Below are 10,791 nucleotides of genomic sequence, written 5' to 3'. Positions count from 1 at the left end.
AGCCACTCGAAGAGAGGAGAGGAGGGGGGTGGTGCCCACTCTGGCGCCTGGACATCTCGTCCTCCTCCGTTTTGCCACCGGCACCCCCCGCTGGTGTGTTGTCCGCTAGCCGCACAGTTTTGGCGCTGAGCCGCCGCAGTTTGCTTGTCGTCGTTATCGGGAAAAAAGTTTTCGCCTCGTTCCTCTCCCTCTCTGTTCGATCTCTGGTGGAAATCGCGCGCCTAGCAGAGAGCTCGTGCAATCTCCCTTGCCGGGGTCTCCTTCCACTGCTCTCCCGCGTCAGTGCAGCGGCTTTTCCTTTCTCCCTCTTCCAGCTTCTGTGTCCCACCAATGTTCGCAGTCACACGCAGCTTGTGAAGAGGCAAAAAAAAAAAAAAGGAGGCCAGACAGAAGAGATAAGCGCGAAGCCTGTGGCCGTTCTTTGAATATGTTGTCCCCTTCCCGCTTCCTTCTTCCCTATTTTCTTGCACTTTAGAAAAGCAGGGGACAACAACAACAACAACACGTAAAAGGAGCAAGAGCGAATGCAATATGAAAAACAAAAAATAAATAAATAAATAGGGAGGCCAACCGTCCATCGTGTTCGTCTCCGCGGGCGGGATGCATATGCTTCGCCCGAAAGGAGCAGAAGCACGACCGTCCCAGCGGAGCGCGCTGTGGTTGCAGTTTACGAAAACGTGTATCTGTTTTATCCTCGTTCATCTGTTTTGTTTTTTTTTCGTTTCAGGCCAGAACTATCAGGCACGGAGGTTACGCAGCGAATATCACTGTACATCTTTACTAGACCAGTTGGCAGGCGTCTATGTCCATACTGCGGTGATCGTGCGCCAGACGGAAAGCCTTATTCGTTCAATATACCTCAAGCACGAAACCAAGCAAACAGTCGGAGGCCAGCGATTGTGAAAGTCGACGTTGCTCCGCTCCCCGTGTGGCACGCGCACACATCGCGCTCGTCGTCGACACCCCCTTCAAAAAGCGCAGCTTCGTCGTCGTTGCCTTTTCTCCGCATGCTCTGCAGGGGAGCCGATCCAGCGGGCCAAAAACGGCGCGTGTTTTTGTGTTCCTAGAAAGCCGGTCGCGCTGTGGACGCAGCCGAGGAGCCGCCGCCGCCACGGCGCGGGAGAGCGAGGTCTCTCCTCCGCTCGACCTCCCAAAGCCAAAACAGCCGACGCGCACGCACGCAAGCCTCTACTCTACTCCGCGCAGAAACGAGCGGCCGCGTGCAGCACTTCTTCGGCCCGCACGGGTTCGGCGCGAGCCCTCCCTCCTCTTCTCTGCATCCATTCCCAGACGGGACGCCGCCGGCAGCAGCAGCGGAGAACCCAGGCGTCGTGGTGTCGCGCCCGGGGCCCTCCCGCCCGCTTCCTTAGAGCTTCGACCCGTCGTCGTCGTCGTCACTGAGTCGTCGGCCCTGACGCCGCGGTGCCCTGACGAGACGTTATATTGCCATTTGCATGCCTGTCGCGCTTCAACGCCACCGGCCGGGTTCGCCTGTGCCCGATGACAGTGCCGAGGAGGAGGCGACGACGCCGGAGAAGAAGGAACGTCGTCATCAACTGACAGTCGCCGTGCCCGATGCGATGACGCTCCTCCCCTTCACCTGTCCGTTCCGTGCGGCGCATCAGGGAGCAAGTAGCCGCCGCTCGTTCCCTCGTGGCCCATACTTCTGTTGCTGATGGTGCGGAAGCAGATTTTTGGCTTCGAGGCAGCTGACAGGGCACGCACTTGAGAGACATACCGGCGGATGAACGGAGGCGTACTTCGAAAAGATTAAGGATACAACTTCTTCGTGCGTGTTTGTGCGCATGTGATCTATAGCTACTTGTGCGGTTTCGTCCGCGACACCGAAATTGGTGCGGCGACAGTTGCCGCGAGTGGAACAATAACAATCTGTCATCGCCCACTTTTTCGTACTCTCGCGGCGCGAAGAAAACGGGACCAGTTTTTCATCCAAGCTCCCCGGCTGGCGCGTCACTGTTTCCCCACCACTGCAGCCTGTAGGGAAAGGAAAAAAAGGGATAAAAAGGAAGGAGTACGGGGAGACCAACGGCGACGACAAGCCGGATCAACGAAAACAAGCCAAAAGAAACCGCAGAGCCTTGTGGGGGCGTCGGCGACCACCATACATCAAGCGAATTTTCGACTGGCGCACGACTGGGTGGTGGTGTTGGCGGATACTCGCGAGCAAGCAAAGGGGAGCAGCCTCGGAAGGGCCAGCGAACCGGAGCGCGCGCGGAAGTAAGCCAAGCAAGCTCGGAAGGAAGCGAAAGGGGAGCGAGGGAGGGGGGGGAGGCGAACCGGCGACCGCGCTCCCGGCGCCGGACAGCGCGTCGGCGGCGGCGCTGGTGGTGAAGCGAAGCCGCCTGCTCGGCGCGCGACGCCGCTTGTTGTCGGGCGGCGGGGAGTGGAGTGGAGGCCGACAGCGCGGCGCGGCACTTCGGCGTCGCGGCGTCGGGCGAGCGCCGGCGCTGGCGTGTGCGCCGGCTGACGGCGCTCACCACGACGACAACGCGCCGGCGGAAGGAGTCGCGGCCGCTGGCGCGAGCGCCGGCGGACATGCTTGGCCTTGGCACCGCGGGCAGCGTCGTGCCAGCCGCGACAACGATTGCCAGCTGGCCGCTCCTGATGATGCTACTCTGTCTTCTCTGCCAGTGGCCCGTCGCGAAAGGTGAGCGGAGTTCAAACTCTTTTTGGCGGAAAGAATCGTTTGCTTATGGGACGCGGTTTTTGAACGAGAGCGGCGCGCCGGGCCACGCAAGCCTGGTACAAGCTTAATGTTGTGCTAATTTTTCTCTTATAGTATGTGATTGCACTTTCTTGCGTTCCAATTATTCTGGCTGAAAATTACAGTTTACTCCTGACGCCGAGGTATGGATCTGAGGACGGCTGCTGAGTTTGTTGAATAGCCGCGTGGATGATGACTCATCCATGTGGCGCCGATACTGTCACGAAGTTTGCTACGGGATCGCACGTGTGGCTGCGCGAACCGGTGATCGATCGCCAAGAAGCAGGTTGTTTGGAAGTTGTTTGCCGCTCAAAAACATTTGCAGAGAAGTTCGTTTCGTGACATGATTGTATGCAAAACCGAAATATGAAAATCGTTTACCGCCACCACTCTTTCTTTCATTTCGGTTGTTTACCTTGCGTTCGCTGAAACTAATGCTGATGCTATCGCAGTTTCTCCAATGTTTTCCTTTGACGATAGCAAAGTGGTGTTTGTGCCGAAACCATTGAATGTGTTCGAAAGCTTCAAGCGTGGCCATACGGGATATTCTTGCAATGTATATCTTTGATGCTTTCCCGAAAGTCATGCCTTCCTTTCTTATTTCTTCAAGCCCCGTCGGCATAATATCCGGTTTCAATTCACTGAACGTTGTCAGAGTGACGGGGAAGAAGGAACCGTACGAGTTCTACGCAATCCTCATCACGTCGCGTGTGATGTTTTTTTTTTTTTTTGTTTTAATAAATTCGCGTCAAGACAGCGTGCTCGAGTGATGGACAGAAACATTCATGACGACCGTTATTCGAATTTCTCGATAGCCCACGGAATGGGTTTTCTGTTAGTACAGTGAGAAGAGTCAGGAGCTGCACTGCTTACCCTGTTAATCTATTTTTCCAACCTTACTTCATTGGCTGAATCGCTGAATGAATGGATAGCCGGGCCGGGCACTAGCCTCTCTGAATGAGGCTGACACACTGTGGGAAGGATGCAAGGCTCGCGCTCGACTGGATTATACGAATGTAATCTCGATAACGGTTCAATGAATCATGCTGCAACAACATTTCTTTTTTTCTTTTTGGGAACGTTCTATCTTGCCTTAAATGTTGCCTTGATACTGCAGAGAACTTCCCAGCACGTTTAAAAAAAAAACGCTGTGTAAGGAAAGCTGATACGGATATCGAACTCGACTGTTCCGCATATCTGCTTATTGAGCCGACGCTCTACTCTGGCGATGAAGAAACGAAGCGATGATTGATGGTGGTTTTGTACAGATGAGGAAGCTGAAGCAGGGAAGGGGAACAGGGTGTGCTGGAGTAGGAGGAGAAAGGGGCACCAGGAGGGTACCTCGCTGCTCCGTACGGAGTGTCCCACACCAAATGACCAACCAATGGGAACTGCCGTTCCGGCAGTTCCCAGTGTTTCGTCATTCCCAGTGATTGGTTGTTCCCAGTGGTTGGTTATCACAAGCCTGTTTTATGCTTGAACGCATGTGAGCGCGCGCATTTAAATCCTACAATACGCACGTGTACATTTTAACGAGGATATCCGCGAAGGACGAGTGGGGTATTGATCGTAAGCATCCGTGAAGTCATCGCTATCCACCCTCCCCCCCGCTCATCATTAGAAAGCTGAATCCGCGTCTGCAAAAGCATAAACACTGCGAGGGCTACAGTTAACAGACTACTAACGCTCTGTCGGAAACAGGTGCTATTTTCGTATTTTCTCGCGTATAAGACGCCCCCTACATATAAACCGCACCTCGAACTACAACCAGCCGTCAAACTAAAAAAAAAAGAAAAAGCGAGAGATCCGCGCGTGCATCCCTCACATTTCGATCGTGTTAATCGGTAGAAATGACTCCACACCTTGACAGAAATAACCCCAAAAACAATGCTCGAATACTGCAGAAACTTTCTTTCAGTCACCAGCGTCACTCCTTCGTCCTCACCTGCAGTCAGTTTCAGCCTTCGTTCTCACTATCCCCTGCCTTGCATTGTCGTGAAGCCACCTTGCACCCACGACTTAAGTTCCGAATTTTCTGTTTTCTTTTTGTTTCTCATTATTGCGGTTTATACTCGAGAGAATTCGGTTTCTCCATTGCGATGGTCTTCAATAAAGTTGTCTCTTTTTTTGCAGAGCGTGAGTCATGTTCAGTCAGGATTGGTTGCTCAAAGCGACAGAGTGATTTGCTGTAATGTTGGTAAAGTTGGGTGGAGAGCCAGGCGTTAGCTTTAGTACTAAGCACATGGCACCGAGAAATCAGCGTGCAACTTTCTTTGAAGATCTCAGTTCTATGTTTAAAGGGACACTAAAGAGAAAAACAATTTTCTCGGATCGTAAATAAAGTTGTTTCACTCACTCACTCTCGTATTAGTAATTTACTTTTACACGATGCTGTCACCAGGCCTTCCGGTTGTTGGTGTGCGCCAGCTTGGCGACCTGTTGCAATAACAGTAAACGCTTCACTGCTATCAGTGATGAAAAAACCAGGTGCACCGTGACGCAACACAATGGCGTGGACGAAGAACCTGGCGACTTGACAATACCACAAACACCATCCTTGCCGCGAGAGGACGCTTGGCAAGCAAACGCGCGAAAAGAAAATATGGGTGGCGACGCCACATTGACGACCCCGCACCAATCGCCGTGACGTCATAGATTTTGACGGTGTCTATCACGGCCTACGTAGTTGCTAATCGGTAAAAATAATGTACATTGTCTTCTGAAGTAGCCAGCTAGAGACTAAACATACCAAGTTTGAGGAAGTTTCGTTGAGTCAATGTGGCCAAAATACGGGAAAAAAACACTTTGATATCCGTGACGTCACCGTCGGAGATTTCGGCGGGAAACCTAAGTGAAACTTTCCACGTTGATTATCTCATCTATTAATAAACCTATGAGGGTGAAATTAACGACCGTACAGTTTTAGGAGTATAATTTATCAGTCTAAACTGATTTATTGTTTTGCTTTAGTGTCCCTTTAACAACGCCGTTCCGCGACCGTTCACACTGTTTGCAACGCCTAAAAGCACCCTGCGGTGCATTCGCCCGAGTTCTACTCGCTACATGTTGTATAAAAGCATGCAGACCAGGCATTTAGTTTCCAACCAATAATCCTGCGATCGCCGACTCCTGCGAGCACATGCGTGACGTGATAAACGTCAATTCTCAAAAACGTGCCGGAAGGCGCAACGCTGCGGCGCTGACACAAAGAAAAACAGTGAAGCGTTGCGCGAGAGACTGATTGTGCATTGTGATGGTTGCGGCTTGACGTGAAATTCGTGACACTCGGACGTCATTTCAAGGACTATAGGCACCTTAAAAATGGGATTCGATGGCTTCCGATGCTTGTATACATGGCCTTATGTACAGTCGCTCGACTATTCCAGATACAAATCCACATCCTAAGAAAAAAAGAAAAGAAGAAAAAAAGATTACCTGTTACTCCCTTTAGTGAATACAGACTTGGCACTGTCTAAAGATACCCGTTAACTCCCTTTTTGAAGAGTCGTGCCGCCCACGACTCTCAGAGGAGAGTATAATGACCTCCCAAAGGGAGTTAACAAGTATCCTTAAGGAAACATGTATATGCCAAGTCAGGACTCACCAAAAGAGTAACAGGCAATCTCTTCGACGCTGTTTTAAGCTAGCCGTAATGTGCGGCCTGTCAGAAAACTATCATCATCACGAACGGGCATGTGCCACAGAATTTGGGCAGATATCTCACTACTCACTGCCACGGCGTGGCCTGTCCTAATCCTGAGAACGAGTACAGAGAGAGAGAAGGAAAGAAAGCGAGAAACAAACAGAGAGGCGGAAAGAGAGATATAAAGAAAAATTCTTCACGAGGCGGAATTCGAACCCGCGTACCCTCGATCCGAAGGTGAGCGTCCTAATCACTCGGCTATCCAGGCACGCTAGCAGAGCATAGCATAGCCTTGTATAGTATAGTGTAGCAAGGGGGGGGGGGGGAGGAGGGAAGGGAAGTGAGGAGGAGATATGTGATGGTGATGAGGAGGCTACTCACCACTGGCTCACTAAGAGAGAGATATATAGAAAGAAAGAAAGAGAAATAATGAGAATAACGACATACAAAGATAAAAATACTTGGCGCGGCTAGTGCGAAGCTGCCTACAAGGGAACGGGAAAGACAACGGCGGCTGCGAGAAGAGCCCGAAGCGATGGAAGATACGCCAACGACGACGTGCCCGTAGATCTACGAGAGGTGCGAACGCTCGGTTCTGGAGTTTGGACATCCGTGTCGTGACTAACCTAGTTAAAGCCTAGCAACAACCTAGAAGCAACCAGATTAGAATTCAGTTTCGCTGTTTCAAAGCCTTGCTCGACTTATGCAAGCTTCGCCATTTTTTTTTAAATATTTTTTTAGTGCAGTGTGGTCAAGAGATCGTAGATTTTTTTTTTAATTTGCTTTGTCTGGCGGTAGCCCGGACTGTCGGAGAGCTCTTCACATTTCATTTTAATTGAGATTTATTCTACTATGGTACAACACCGACGAAATGACGAGTATAGCTAACGCTCCGCTCAGCCATTTCCCAGCCTTTTCTGAAGTACATGTCGTGCAGTTTTCTTTTGTTTCCCTTGTTTTGTTTTCTCACTTTTCGTCCTTCGTCTCTCTCTCTCTCCGACACCCTCTTATTTCTTTCTTTCTTTCTTTCTTTCTTTCTTTCTTTCTTTCTTTCTTTCTTTCTTTCTTTCTTTCTTTCTTTCTTTCTTTCTTTTCTTTCCTTTCCTTTCTTTTCCATTTTATGGCCGCTGTCGCGCGGTTAACAACGCAGCGTACTTCTCGCCATGGGTCTGCCAACAAACGTTTTTCTTTTAGTCATCCGAGTTATGGCACCAGTGGAGCTATGGAACGCAGTCTTTTTTTTTTTTTTCATCACACCTAACCACTTTTACACCTTCCGTGTGGTTGCATAAACTGAAAAAGTCCTGTTAAAACCTGTAACTGTACATTTCCCCGCCAGTGGAGCAGACATTATGACCGACTTTCTCAAATATCAGCACACCGTAGTAACCGTCAGATTTAAAGCATACGTGTGTAAAGTGAATGACTGTACATACGCTTTGGCTCTTAACTCAAACTGTCCGATATATTTATACCTTAGTAGTATGCTTTTTAGCAACCGAAGAATATCGATTTCTGAGCACACCACACGGAACGCGATTTTATGTACCTGGATAGACAATCTGTTCTACTTCACGTCACATTACGAATAGTCACCTGGATATGAGCGTCACGAAAAAAAAAAAAATTATGTAGCGTGCGATAGGCGAGCTCTCCTGACTTATCCGCAGTACGCTTCTGGCTCTCGTAGCTTGCTGGCTGACTGGCACGACCCCTAGCATTCGCCGCGCTGCACGGAGGTGCTAAGACGGAATACGTGCAAAGGGTGACGTCATTCCCTGCCCACCACGTAAGCACTTGCCGCTGACTGCTCGAGCGGCGACTGCTTATCGACGCGTTTTTCGCTTTCCCACGAAATAAATGTTCTCTTCTCTCTACTTGCCACTCGGCGTGCCAGCTGGAAGGCAGTTAATTCTCACTGCGCGTAAATATCCGACCCTCCAAAGCCTCGCATGCTTCCTCGATCGCTAACGAACGCTGACAGCTACCGCACCGTGTTACGAAATTACTTCTATTGTAAAAGCGGCGGTCTGAGAGCGCTTAAATAAAGTTTCTGTTTCGGTCGAACCCGGTGCGCAACGCGTCTGGTTCCTCTTGTGTATACACTTTTTCTTCTTTTCTTTTTTTTTTCTCTCCTTTCAATGCCTTCTGGAAGCATATTGTGAATGACAGATGAGAGAGGCGAGTGCAAACGCTAGTACGACGTCGTTAATCTCCCCGGCGGCGGCATCTGACTAGTCAAAGTTGCTATCCCGTGAGCGGCTCGCGAACAAGTCACGTTGTGGACGATAAACATTTCACAGGAGCGCGCGCGCAGAGACTCCGTCATCGCCGGACGTGAATCAACGCAACACGGCGAGCGTGCAGCGGGCGTCGAACGCTCGATGTGCTCGCCCTTCAACTCTTTATTTTTCGTTGTTTAATTACAAATGGTGCAGCCGATTGATTGATTGATTGATTGATTGATTGATTGATTGATTGATTGATTGATTGATTGATTGATTGATTGATTGATTGATTGATCCGCTCAGCGAGACCACATTCGTCAGTGACTATGCATGAACATATTGTAAAAGTATATGAGCGGAAAAACAGCAGGAACGGAAAGAAATTGACAGGACAGACATGAACAGTTCCCTTGTTAGTCCTAACACAGCTGCAAAATTCCATCTTGAAGGTCGCCTTCTTTAAATAGTCCCGGAGTCATTTGCTTCGGGACAAGCCGCAATAGTGCCCCCAGGCAACAATACAAATGGCATATACTCAACTTCACGAACGGCATGCATGGTAGTGAAAGTAGCACGAGCAGCGTCTGCCAACCAGAACGGAGACCCAGAAAAATGTTTCCTACATTGTAAATTGCTGTAAGCGCATCCCATCAATGGAACCTTCGCAGAAGGGTTTGTAACATACCATGGGCGAGCCGTTCAAGTAATAAAATCACCAACCAAGAGGCACAAAGTAATGTAACAGCTTCTTGGAAACATGGAGCCGAAACACGGAAAGCGAGTTTTTTTTTTTTTTTTTTTTCTTTTTGGACTGTTGCGGGGGAGTACCAAGGCACGTGCTGCAGCTCTTGCAGTGCATTCGAGACCATGGAGGAGGGCGGGAGGGGGGGGGGGGGTGTATAGAGGGGCTATTGCGCGTGTTTACGTGACGTCGGCGAGCCTTGCCAGGATGCCAACCATAACACATGCATGTATACGGCCGCATGAAAGACGAAACGCGCATGTGCACTGTTTTATGGCAAGACACGGGCGCAAAAAGCACATCAGCGGGCTTGAAGCGCCTGTAGCGATGGTCGGAGTCCACGAATAACTTTCCTGGTTGAACAGCGCAACAAACCCAGCACCGAACTCTGACGTGGTTGTAGCAGTATGAACTGAACTTAGCTATACTGACGGGGGCGTCACATGTTCGCGTGTATAGTTCCAGCAGGGAATGCAATACTTTCAAGCTCGTTGAATAATTTGTGATAACACTCTTCATATCGTCGATATGTCTTGCCGAGTTTAACAACAAACGAATTCTGCGTGTGACCGGGGCGCTTCATTATCTTTTTTTTCTTGTTTTTGCGCGATAAGAGCGCTTGAGCTCTGATGAAGGACACCGGAATACTTTGTAGCCTTGGAGGCATCGCAACCTCAAAGTTCCAGCGAAGCCCAGTTCAAGACAAGAAAGCGTTTTTCTAAGTAAAGATGCATCTCTGGTTTCTGCGCATCTTCTCCTCAACGCATGCGCGCTCGCCTTATCACCTCTGCGGCCAGCGCTTAGCCGCGACTCGGCTGGTAACGCCGGCGCGCCGCCGGCGATAAATTTACGACTGCTTGCAGTCAACCTTCTGAAATTAATGACTGTACGACTCTAAAGATATATCTAATGGCTTATTCCAAGCGTCACTATATCCAAGCGTCACTCTTCCGTATACGCGTACGAGGCATCAGGCAGAATGTTCGGCAGTTTTCGTGCAGGAAAAATTGTAAAAATTAATCGACCGTTCGACGCAGCGTATGAAAGGCACCAATGGCACTCTGGAGATTTTCTACGGCGTTTCTAGTTAACCTAGAACTTCGAAACTTCTTTCTAGCTTCGGATATGTGTGCAGACAAACTGTTAAGGCACAACATTATCTCGCTACGCTCTTGTAGTTCGCAAAGTGCCTGGCTTTTAATTTACCCCGGCAGGCACTGAGCATGTCAATTAGCATAAATTTTATAATTTCCTGTACGTTCCGTTCTGCGAGGGAACCTATAAAACTCTAACAAAAATTTTGACCACGTTACTCTTATATAGGACACGCCGCTGTACGAAGGTTAGTCTTGATGGGCGCGATTGTTCTCGAAATAATCAGTGTTCAATGCTCCATATTCGTTTACCAGTAGCATATATAAGGAGGGTCTTGAAATGTACGACGTGAAGACGT

The 10,791-nt window shown here is 49.6% G+C and overlaps 1 protein-coding gene across 1 annotated transcript in view; it reads left to right on the top strand.

The window, feature by feature from the left end:
* Positions 1-1,165: 1,165 nt before the first annotated feature.
* The window catches only part of LOC119387246 (BMP and activin membrane-bound inhibitor homolog), a 35,791-nt gene continuing 26,165 nt past the window's right edge, over positions 1,166-10,791 (top strand). The window contains exon 1 of the mRNA XM_037654579.2: positions 1,166-2,668. Within this exon, the coding sequence (XP_037510507.1) occupies positions 2,557-2,668 (112 nt within the window). The 5' untranslated portion in view covers positions 1,166-2,556. The remainder of the gene's footprint in view (positions 2,669-10,791) is intronic.

This window comes from Rhipicephalus sanguineus, chromosome 3 (genome assembly GCF_013339695.2).
Source record: "Rhipicephalus sanguineus isolate Rsan-2018 chromosome 3, BIME_Rsan_1.4, whole genome shotgun sequence".
NCBI classification, from domain to species: domain Eukaryota; kingdom Metazoa; phylum Arthropoda; class Arachnida; order Ixodida; family Ixodidae; genus Rhipicephalus; species Rhipicephalus sanguineus.
The sequence above is the reverse complement of the archived record's forward strand: the minus strand, read 5'-3'. Positions and strand labels throughout refer to the sequence as shown.